The 12,861-nt window shown below is 43.5% G+C and overlaps 1 protein-coding gene across 2 annotated transcripts in view; it reads right to left on the reverse strand.

Moving 5' to 3' along the window:
• Positions 1 to 12,861, reverse strand: part of STKLD1 (serine/threonine kinase like domain containing 1) — a 366,689-nt gene that overhangs the window by 251,495 nt on the left and 102,333 nt on the right. For both annotated transcript variants that reach the window (XM_085613866.1, XM_085613865.1), the window contains exon 6: positions 2,043 to 2,113. In XM_085613866.1, the coding sequence (XP_085469992.1) occupies positions 2,043 to 2,113 (71 nt within the window). The remainder of the gene's footprint in view (positions 1 to 2,042; positions 2,114 to 12,861) is intronic.

The following is a 12,861-nucleotide window of genomic DNA, read 5'->3' on the forward strand; positions in this document are numbered from 1 at the left end:
GCAGCATTAACAAAACTGGTCGTTTGAACATGAAGGAAGACAGATCAGTAGGACATAGGACTTCAAAAAACAGTGGGAGGGAGGGGGAGGACGTGGCCCAATAGCTAGAGCGGTCGACCTCAGAGCTGGGGAAGTGGGTTTGAGTCTCTGCAGGGACGCTCAACATCCTGTGATTCTGGGCAAATCACTTAATCTTTCCGTGCCTAGCACCATGAATGTGTCCAACTGTAATGCAACTGGTGCTTATCTAAAGCGCTTTGATACCTTCGAGTCAAGTTTGTGCTATATAAAACTAAAACAAATATATATACACAACAAGGTGCTCTTAACTGACATAGGTCAGCTTGTATTCTCAGTGAATCATTCCACAAATCACGTTTGTCTGTCACTGGGTGTACTTCTCCAATGTATGAGAACTTACAAGGCATAAAATAAACTTATATTGTTAATTGATGTAAAGGAAACTTGTTTCCACTCTACACTTTCACCATATAATGAAACTTTTGGCCATGATTGGTGTTATTATCCACCTCGGAGGATCTTATTTTATCAACCTGAGACAGATTAGAGGGTGAACCAGCATGAGCCATGAAGAACTCCCCAGATCCCAAAATGAAAGTATAAAGTCTGCACTCAATCTTTTTAATCTCCCAGCCACCTACAATAATGTGGACCATACCATCTCACCGGACAGACTCGAGGAACAGGTTGAAAATCAAGGTTCCACCTTTCGACTGGCGACTCAGGCTAGGCATGCCTTCCCCACTTCAATACAAATAAGGCACTTACTGATGCAGACCCCTCCTTCACAACCCCAACCCCTCTAATTTATTGTGATGGTCAAAAGAATGAACACGCCACTCTTCCATTATCAAAGAATCCTCACACTCCTGTCCGAAGTTGATAGATGAACCCTGGTGCAATCATGACCAGGCTATTGAAACATATTACATGCTGGGATCCCAAAATAGCTAATTGTCAGAACTAGGCAGCCAGACTGTGCCGGAACCTGAGGAGGAGAAACCGCATGAAACCAGCCTTGAACCTTTAAAGAGACTGAAAGGATTATGTTTAATGTATTCTGTGCCATCCACAAGTCCTGTTGGGTAAAAGACCAAGATACATCCAAAGACATACATCCTACTATATGCCGAACCAGATTCTGCACTCTGTACCTGCACGTCTTACTACCAAAAGAGCTTTCACCACATTAGACATGAGTGTGGGAATTCAGGCCCCTAAACTGTGGAACCCTCTGAGTCCAAGTCTGGCCCTGCTTTCTCAGACCAAAGAGATTTACAGGTACCACAATGCACTGTTAAGAGGAGACATCTTATAGGCTGTACAATGGTGAACATCACCGTGCAAGAGTTGGAATCACTTAGGTGATGCTCCGGCCTACTTCTTCTATCACACTATTCAAAGCATTCACCATCACTTCTAGTTTATTTGAAGGGTACGTTTTCATTTGCAAACTTTGCTAATTTTTCTCCAAACTTTGCAACATTATAGAACATTGAACATTTGTAATAGTGAAAAAACATTAAATAAAGATAAAATAGGTTATGAAGAAAAAATGTCTATTTTTAGCTTAAGTATGTTCTTTAAAAAAGGTTTTGCAAGTAAATTTGCCCACAAGCAAAGTTTCACGAAATGTTTAAACTTAGCAACCTCTGTAGGCAAAATTGTAAATGACGGCACCCATACGTATTGGGATTCACAAGCAGCCACTGTCACGGTTGCACTTCTGAGTCCCCACCATACTCAGGAGCACCTCAAAGCTGCCATAATGTGTGTGTTTTATGCAGCCAGATCAGCGGCCACTTCATAATCAGTTGTCCCCGCGGTTGAGAGGATCCGCCAATGCTGCTCCCGGAATGTGTTTGCACCAGAACATCAATGGGACTCAAAGGCAAGAAACTAACAGATCAATCAATTTAAAAACAGATGAATTCGCCTCTGGGGGTTGGGAGGGGGCGTGTTCAGCGATGCACATGTCTTACATGACCATCTCATCATCCTTATGCACAGCACTCACCTACCTGTGGGTGATGTTCTGCTTGTGAATGTGTACAAGAGCATCCACCGCTTGCCCCAGGAGCATCTGCACCATCTAGCAGCAGAAACAAACAGCATTCAGAAGAGAGGCAGAAACAATGACAACTCTTTAAAACTTTACACTGTTCACAGCGTCCTAGTGGGTAAGAGCCAAGGAGCCAATGCACACTAACTAAACAGCCTTCACTTTTTGCTTGCACCTCTCCCGAGCATCCCTGGAGGCAAACGAACGCATTAACCAGCCACATCATCGCTACCATTCTAGGGGGGCTTTTGCACGCGTTGCTGTGCACTTCTGCTGCCCCACACAAAGGGCCGAGACACACAAACAGTTGGAAATGTACTCTAATCGGTTTCCTTCTATGTAGTGCGAATGACAAACAGTCTGTTTTAAAAAAAAAAAACTTTGCTCCCAAAGAACTTGGCAACAATAAAACAATGTAGCAGCGCAGCCGATGTGGTTCACGTACAGTTCAATAATAGACTGAATGTGAGATTGTGCTGAGAGGTTTATTCAATTCTTCAAGGGGGCTGAAAAAAGCTGGCGTCTCTAAATGGGTTGCGGTTTAAGAAAAGTAACTAAGTATTGTTTATACGAGGTGTGGCCTCTGTTTACTAGGGTGTGGAAATGTGGATTTTCCTGATCAGTTATGTCCCCTATCTTGGACCCCAACGGTTCTATATGCATGTTACAAGTACATGTATGTTCCCTCCAGTTCCAGTTTCTAAGACGCAAACATATGTGTGTCTACCGTCAACATGTTCTCTGTCAGATCCGCCATCAATGGGCTGGATATTCGATTCCTAAGCATGACAGGCCACCGACTTTATATGGCTAAGTTACTCCATTTTTACAGTTCAGGCGAGTAGGCCCGATTCTGTCCTCAAAGCCTTTCCCTGCTCTCTGTCTCTGACAGCTTCAGCTTGAGCTCGCATCTGTATCCATGAACTTTGTCCTACTCCCTGTGCAGCTAACGGTGCCTGCCTCGGCCAGTTTTCGCATGCCTGCCAAGAAGCTGTATTTCACCTTCGAATTATCTATTTTGCTCTTCAGCCGATGCATTCCTGTCTAGTGATTTAGGTAAACATTTCCTTTAGCTCACAAGCAAAGGACTCAGCCTTTCCGTCCTCCTGCAAGTGATTCATAGCCCTGTTGCCATGGAAAGTTTTCTGCCCCTCGCATCTCATATAGACACTTAGACGCTTGTACACGCACACAGTCAGTATAGAATAGATTCTGTCCGAGAGTCCTTCCTTGTGGATAACATAGTTCTCCAAACATAGGATGGTAGATATGATTTGGGATTAGGTTGACGTGACCCCCCAGACTTCTCGTCTCCACATGTAGAGCTAAATGTCAAGTCCCCTTCACCCCCTAGTTGCACGTCAATTACACGTCATACTGCTGCGCGCGCATCTATGCCAAGTATTATCTTATAGATCCACCTATGTCTGATAATCCTAACCAATTATGTTTCTTTTATTCCTTATTACGCCTAGTTTCGATTATGTCACTGTCACGTCATTTTTCTTATCAAATGTTACGCCTTCTACATTCGTTTCATTGTAATGCACTTATTATAAAAATGTATGTCTATCAACAAAATATTGTACTTCACTTCCTGAACCCTCGTGGTGACGGAACCTGAAGGCCGCGACTCGAGTCGGCCATTTTGAATGGAATAAAGCCCATCAGAAAACCTCTTATACCACGGATTCTGCCTCTTGTTATTTTGAGCTATTTTACTTTAATTTAAGATTCCGTATGAAATTAAGTCCGGTAATATTTATTTTATTTACCACATAATGGCGCCCGAATAGGGACACTTTCTCATCTCACGCGCCGGCGGTGCGTTGCAGGCCCGGTCTCCTGCCACAGCTGGACGGACCATAAACGCGTACCAGCAGGATTTCCTGTAAGCTCCCTCCGGTCAAGCGGGGGCGACTGAGGCTGCGATCAACCCAGACGAGGCGGTGAGAAGTGCGAAGTATCCCGACCAGAGCCTAGCTGAGAGAGCAAGATCCGAGGTATACAGAGGCCCACCAGGTTTTCCGAAATCCCGATGTGCAGAAGGTCCGATGTCCGCAGTCGTCGAGTCCCGTCCATTCTCTGAGGCCTTCCGTTTCAAGGAGCTACTCGGTGAGTACCATCGCCGGGGAGGCGTGTTGACGCGCACATAGGTTGTGCCGGTCAAGACGGATTTGGGTACACAAATCCGGTCTGCACTGTTTAGCAGTGTATATGTACTGTTTAGCAGTATATCAAGTATTCCGAAGTATTCAGTTATTGTCAAGAATTCAGCATGGTGATTAGTTAGGCAGACTGTCATCATTGTCGATCATTGTTAAAATGTTTAATGTTTAATGTTTAAAGTATTCAGAAATGTCTTGCATATTGTGGTATGAATGACTGTTTATTGTTCATTGTTCATTATTGTGTTTCTCGTATTAAGTAAGTTCAAGAGTAAGTATCAGGTCAGTTGTCAATATGCCGCTCTTCTCGAAGTTAAGACAGATTACTACCAGAAAAGGGGTGCTTGAAGAAGCAGTTCCTATTCCTCCTAGAGACACTCCAGGACATTTCATGTACCATAAACATGGCTTAGATGCCATATTGTTTCTTGATCTATGGGTAGATTATACCAAGGGATTACCGGAAAGTCAAAGGTGGCCCGCAGCGGGAACCTGGGATGCAGAGTGCATCATGAAAGTGGAGGAAGAGTTATGGAAAAGAAAGGTCAGACAGTCACAGAAAGACGCTGTTGAGTTATGGCGTAAAGAATCTCATAGACGAACAGAAAAAGCACGTAGACAAGAAGAGAGGAGTAAAGAAAGTTCAAATAAAGTTCAAGAAAATCTATTAATTGAGGAAGGTATCCGAGTGAAATCAGAACAAGTAAATAGACAAAGAAATGCTCTTATGAATGGTATGTATCCCCTTCTAGCCGAAGGACTACCTAAGGCTGCTCCAGAGATGCCAAAAGACTTGCCACCCCCATTATTTCCAATTAAGGTACATCCAAAAGGGCATCCCAGAACCGCAGAAGATGTTTTTCTTTCCTCATATCTAGACGATGCAGCCCCCGAGTATGCTAACGCCACACCACATAGACCGTCTGGCGGAGGGGTTCAACGTCAGGATCAGGTATCTGTCCCCGTGCAACAGCAAGTTCCGACACAAGCGTCGGCAAGCACATCCGTTTCCGCATCTGTCTCCGCAGTCGACTCTACAGAGGTATCGACACCCATAGTTGCGGTGTCACGTTCGACGAACCCTTTCACACCCGACGCCCCAGATGGGGCCACGGGAGGTGCTAGCAGTACTTTTACACCACCTAGAATAAATAAACTTGTCTTTCAAGAGTCAACACATTCACGTACACCAAAATTCGTAAATGAACGTACGCTTAAGGAACTCCTTGTAAATTGTAGATATGACCCGGTGGTCGGTAAAGAGGACGAAATGGTCCTGGCATCATTACGTATCAGGCGAGCCGCAGAGTATTTAGCAAGGTTACCAGGAATGACTACGCATCTAGATAACATATATCATTTTGTTCAAACAGGACGAGATCCAGGATGTATTAACAGAGCTATGGAATTCCAGAAAGTAGAAATACAGGGGGAACTGTTACGTTTCCTCATAAACTGTGTGATCAGAAATCAAGATCGTCCGGGGGTAGACCCGAATGCAATGCTTATTCTTACAAGATGGAGTCAGAATATATCAGAAGGGAGACACGATAAGCAAAATTGTATAATAGCCATGTGCCGAAAAATCCGTAAAGAAATAGAGCGTATTCATGAAGAAAGATTGGGAACAGACGAGTTTGAGCAAGATGAAGTGTCCGAATCAGGGAACTCTGCAAGACAGTCAGAGACCATAGCCTATGTAGGCAGGGGAAGATCCTGTGAAAATACTAGATGTTTTTCTGATCCCATACACTCTGTATGTCCAAATAATAGCAGAACGTATCCGACGCCGATAATAAATTTGAAGTCTCCTGAACATTTGTTTCAAGCCGCAGATAAAATACTACGAGAACGAAGAGGTTACCACCTCCTCGATTCCATGGATGAGCAAGAATTAGCCAGATCAGCCGTTCACTGGATTGACAGTCCTGAAAAATACGGTGATGAGACCGTAGCACACACGTTTTTTAATCTTAGTACAGATGAACAACGTTTAGCTGGAATCTATATGATTCAGCAACTCCTCATATTATATAAGAGCCAACATGCTGACCCTGGTCCTTTACCTGATATATTAACGGAACTACTCACGAACAGATGGAGAGGTTCTAGTAACAAGTTAATTAAAGAGATATTAGTGTCACGTAAACAGTATGTCCTTTTTGTAAATCCAGATTCTCTCTCCCTGCCCCCCAGAGAAAGAGCACCGTACTACATGGATAGACAAAATCCTTTACGGGAAGTGCACCCAATAAAAGGCGAAGACAATGAGTTTCACCGTGTATTTGTTTACACACCCATATCAAAAATGGAATTATTAGAAATGAAGAAAGTAGTACCTAGCCATGATAAAGACCCAGCGGGTTTCCACCGAGAAATTAAAGACATGTTACTGATGGGAGAGTACACCTTTCCTGATATTATGACGATATTAAAGGTGCTTTTGCCTGCTGGCATTTATGAAAAACTGAAAGAAAAAGAATGGGAAGTGGGAGACCAAAAGATAGACTGGACAGCATTAGCAGAGGAAGAAAGGGGCCGAACTGCAGGTTCAGGGCTCGGGGATAAAGTTAAACTGTTACCAGGTTTACTAGTACAGGTACTGCCACGTTTATTAACTACAAAAAAGGAAGATTGGGGTGCAATCACAGCCTGCAAACAAAAGCAAGATGAAGACACAAGCGATTATTATGCCCGATTTGAAAAATGTTTTGGTATAAATAGTGGTATAAAAGCAAGTAGTGACTCATATCCACATTTATTTGTGACAAAATTAGTGGAAAATGCATTGCCTCCAGTAAAGAATAGAATATTGAAATTCGAGAGTACCTGGCAAAGTAACACTCCGTCGCAAATGCTACAAATGTTACAGTATCATCACAATAGAATTAGGGATGAACAAGAACACGAGCATAGACGCATGAAGGATACAAAAATGAAAATGCTAGTTTCTCAGACAGTACCAGCAGATGGTCACAAAAAGGGTGTGACACATTCTGGTGATTCTGCAGTTCCTGTAAAAGGAACCTGCAATTACTGTAAACAACTAGGCCATTATGTACATGATTGTCCAGTCCTGAAACGTAATATAGCTACAGGTATTTCAAAAGAGAGACCACGATTAGTTAGACAAGATCAGAATGAACAAGGAGCTATGCAGCATGGACAGTCCATGCCAGTTCAGCAACAGTCCATGCCAGCCTCACAGCAACCCATACAGTTTGTGCCAGCTGCACCACCGTTGCCCGCTACTGCCACACAAACTACAACACGACAAATGTATCAGACTGCACAGTATGAATACCCTGAGTATCAGCGTTACGCATGAACCAGCCTAGAGAGGGAAGTTGACTTACCGCTTATCGAGATTCCGGTAGATCAAGAAGGACCTTATGTACATAGTGAATTGTTAGGTCAAGATAGAAAATTCTTACTCGATACAGGGGCAAGTCGAACAACCATAAAACGTAGTGAAGTTCCAGGGGCACCCCTCTCAGGCTCTCAAAATGTTTCCCTTGGTTTTTCGGGAAAACCTATTGTTAATGAAGTATCACAGCCTCTACCACTTACGATAGGACCTTTGACACGAACTACAGATTTATTGCTTACTAAATCATGCCCAGAAAATCTGTTAGGAATTAAAACTCTGAAAGCACTAGGAGCCATAATATGTTGTTCTCCGGAAGGAGTAAGGTTGTTTTTGCGTGATTTTAAAGGTCACTATGTGTCTAGAGACATGGATCCCCGACTACAGACTTTACCAGTACATCTATGGGCACAAGGCCCTACGGATGTTGGCTGCATGAACATCACACCCTATCGAGTCACACTGAAAGCAGGAGTGGTACTACCACGAATGCGACAATACAAGTTACCGCATGATGCTGTAGTGGCTTTGCTGAAAATCATTGATGAGCTAATTGCCCAGGGAGTAGTTGTAGAAACAGACTCCAATGTATGTAATTCACCGATAATTCCGATTCTTAAACGAACTGATCCTACTGCCCCACCAGTGTACCGATTGGTTATTGATTTGCGTGAACTAAACAAGTGTATTGTACCACAATTCCCTGTGGTCCCTGATATATCATCATTGTTGACAGCAATTGATTCCGAAGCAACATTTTTTACTGTAATTGATCTCAAGAATGCCTTTTTCAGCGTCCCAATAGATCCGGAAAGCCAATACTTGTTCGGATTCAGTTTAAATGGACGCAGCTTTAAATTCTCACGCGCTCCCCAAGGATTCACAGAAAGCCCCAGCATCTACAGCCAAGCACTGAAACGAGAACTTGACAGTATCCACATGCCAGTCAATACAGCACTGCTTCAATATGTCGATGATCTGCTGATCACCGCGAGAAGCGAGCCAGAATGTGAAAAAGCTTCTCTGACAGTTTTACATTTCCTAGCCGACAAGGGGCACAAGGTGTCCCCTTCTAAGCTGCAATTCTGTGTTCAGCGAGTTATTTATCTTGGTCACTCGCTGTCCAAGGAGGGAAGGCAGCTTACACCAGATCGCATCCAGTTAATTGCTAATATGTCAATACCCCAGACACAGAAGGAGGTGCGAGCTTTCATAGGCCTCACTTCATATTGTAGGCAGTGGATCCCTCAGTACGCATTTCTAGCAAAACCACTCATTCAGTTAACCACACAGGAGGCAGCCACATCGACTGTTCTCCCTTGGACTCAGGAACATACACAAGCTTTTGAAAGCCTAAAGGAAGCCTTATGTCAAGCACCTGTTTTAGCAACACCATGTTATAGCAAACATTTTACACTCTTTGTTACAGAACGCGAAGGTACTGCCTTGTCAGTACTCACTCAGGAACAAGCAGGATCACGCAAGCCATGTGCTTATTTTTCCAGTACATTAGATCCCGTAGCTCAGGCTTTGCCTGCATGCCTGAAATCAGTGGCAGCGACAGCTTTAGCAATCAGACAAAGCGATGCCATAGTGTTAGGACACCCATTGACAGTACAAGTACCACATGCAGTAGAGGTTCTTGTGAACCGAACGCAAACACAACACTTGACCATAGCAAGACTTACCGGTTATGAACTGACATTGTTTCAACCACACATAGAGATCCGACGGTGTAATACATTGAATCCTGCTACACTATTACCTGTAATTGGAACAGACCCACTAGCTCATGATTGTGTTGAAATCATTGAAATAAAGACGAAACCTAGACAAGACTTGACAGACGTTCCATTGTTAGATCCAGACCTGACGTTGTATGTAGACGGATCGTGCATGAGAACAAGTACAGGAGATTTAGTGGCCGCGTATGCAGTCACAACAGACACTGAAACTATTGAGACACATTGTATAGATACTCTGTCAGCCCAAGCAGCAGAACTTATTGCTCTAACGCAAGCCTGTATTCAAGCCACAAATAAGAAAGTTAATGTATACACTGATTCACGTTATGCATTCGGAGTTGTACACGACTTCGGCGTGCTATGGCGAGAGAGAGGTTATTTAACGTCCCATGGTGCCCACATTCAGCACGGACCCCTCATTCATGCTTTGTTAGACGCAATACATCTACCCACTGCTATATCGATTATGAAATGTAAAGCACATACGAAGGTTACTGATACCATTTCTCAAGGCAATGACTTAGCTGACAGAACAGCTAAACAGACTGCTCAGAATCGCACATTAGACATGACAAAGCCAATAGTTCAGACACCAACACAGTGTATGACAATTAAGGATCCCGCACTTGACGTAATTGACATACAGACACATGCCACAGCAGAAGAAATAAAGAAGTGGACGGAACTAGGAGGGATCCAGACAGATCAAGGATGGATGACGAAGGAGAAATCTGTATGGTTTCTCCCTGATTCCATGGTTCAAGCCATTATAGCTACAATTCACAGCCCAGCACATTTAGGAGAGAAGGCTATGCTAGACAGCATTCAGCACATTTGGTTCAACAAACATTTACGAGCAGCAGCTAAACAAAAAGTTCGTACCTGTATGATATGTTGTCAGTTTAATCCAGGAAAGAGTGTTCCCGTAGAGCAGGGTGGATTTCAGCCTCCTGACCATCCTTTTGAAGTCCTCCAGATGGATTATATTCAGATGGAACGTTGTCGAGGATTCAAATATGTTCTCGTAGTTGTCTGCGCTCTCTCCCGTTGGACAGAGGCGTATCCCGTATCAGATTACACTGCCCCGACTACTGCCAAGCAGCTAGTTCGAGAATTCTTCCCACGGTACGGTTTACCACGTGTTGTATATTCAGATAACGGTCAGCCTTTCTCATCCGAATTAATGAAACATGTCTCACTCTTGTTGGGATACCAGTGGAAATTCCACTGTGTCCGACACCCCGAGGCAGCAGGTCTCGTAGAAAGACATAACCAGACACTGAAAATCAGACTGTCCAAAATATGTAGAGAGAAAGGTGTCGACTGGATAGTAGCATTACCAGTTGCACTCTTTTACATGAGAATGGTAGCGCACTCTAGAACAGGGCTATCCCCGTATGAGGTGATCTTTGGTAGACCACCAAATATGTGGGGGACGCCTATACCACGCAAAATAACTGACATTGACTGTAACATGCTGACAGATTACTTGGCTTCCTTGATGTCTGCACTACAATCTTCTCGTTCACAGGTAGCTGCAGCCTTTCCCGACAACACTGAGGCGAAACCCCATGACGTTGTTCCGGGTAATCTTGTCTTTGTGAGAAATTTCGACAGGAAAAGTCAACTGGAGCCCAGGTGGAAAGCACCCAAGTTGGTCCTGTTGACCACAAGAACAGCCGTGAAGATCGAGGGACGCAAAGGGTGGATTCATTCAAGTCACGTCAAAAAATTTCATGGACTACCTTCAGATATAGACACTGTGCCCTGCACTCCCTCACAGACTGATTCAAAACTTCCTTTTGTTGAACAGAATGACTCTCAGTGCTATAAATTAAAGCTTAGGCCCAAACAGTCGAGCAATTTGATTGTTTAAGTCCTCTCCAAGGTGAAGCGGTTGAATTGTCTCCGACATGTATCCCTTGGACCTGAGTAGAGAAAATACCCGAGAAATGTTGAAACGACAGGCGTATTGTAAATCACTGCGTAGCTACTGTATAAGGACATTATTAATTTTGTTTTTATTGAGTATTTTAGTAATTATTACGAGTGTGATTTTGCACATATATCATCCTATCTCTAGACATGTTTATAATGTTGCTGCAGAACATTCTTTTAGTGACCTACCCCCACATGAGTTGTCCTATAGACTTGCGCTGCGCAATAACACATTCATTAGTATGTTACATCATTCCCATCAGACTAGTAATGCCACCAATTGTTGGGTGTGTGGCCGGCTCCCTCCCTATCAGAATAACAAAGGAGTTCTGCCTTTCTTTCCACATCCATTCACACACAATGGCTCCTGTGGAGCATGGTTTAGTTTATTAAATTCCATAGACCCAGACACAGCAGTTTATCAACAACATTGGATATGGGGAAATCTGAATCTAGTTTTATTCAAAGTCTGTCACCCTAATAAGGAGGGTCACCCCAGTAGAACAGGAACTGATTTAGAAAATGAAGTGTATAAATTAGGTAATTTCACGCCTAATCTTATGATTTTGAATGTCAAATCCGAAGTTGAACTAATTCTGCCCACTATGTCAGTATTTCCAGTTAAGGGTGAATTATGTGTGAGAAAAGTTGGTTCCATACATATGGGCCATAGCCAATGTGCTACTACAGTAGAATATAGTGATCAAGGTAAATCTTCATTTAGAGCTTCTCGCCATTCTTACTTCATATGTGGTCAGACGGCATATATGCGTCTGCCTCTAGATTGGGATGGTACCTGTTACATAGCATTCCTTCTGCCACCTGTTTTCCTAGCCCCCCCTGATTATTATCGAAATGTTCAGCATGGGACAAGTATGTAGATTTCAATAAAGGTATCTTTCCCTATATAGGTACAATATCAAATAGTAAGCTGATACGCAGACTCACCAAGACTCTTGAAGCTGTAGTAAACGAGACTATAGCCGCCCTAGGCAATCTGACAGAGGAACAATCAGTGATGAGAATTGTTGTTCTCCAGAATCGTCTTGTCCTTGACGTCATCCTGGCCGATAGGGGCGGAGCTTGCAGGGTCATCGGATTCAGCTGCTGCATATTCATACCAGAAAATTCGCCATCTGTATATAAAGCTATAACACGCCTTCATAAGATTGTAAGCCAGATACACGAGAATCCAGGCACTTGGACGTGGTCCGGGTGGTTTTGGAGTGTGATATCAGCCTGGGGATGGAGAGTTCTATCCTTCCTAGGTATTGGCCTTCTTATGCTCTTCAGTTGTTGTTTATGCCTACAATGTGGACCAGCGATTTGTGGTCTGTGTGCCACATCGTGTATTCCACATCAAGGTTTTCGCTCAAGATCCCGGAAGAAGAAGGAAGAAGAAATGATGCTCCATGAGCAAATCGATGGAATGATGAAGATTGATATCTCTTGAAGGGCAAGAAGGGGACAAGGAGGGAATGTGGAAATGTGGATTTTCCTGATCAGTTATGTCCCCTATCTTGGACCCCAACGGTTCTATATGCATGTTACAAGTACATG

This window comes from Triturus cristatus, chromosome 1_2 (assembly GCF_964204655.1).
Source record: "Triturus cristatus chromosome 1_2, aTriCri1.1, whole genome shotgun sequence".
Taxonomy (NCBI): domain Eukaryota; kingdom Metazoa; phylum Chordata; class Amphibia; order Caudata; family Salamandridae; genus Triturus; species Triturus cristatus.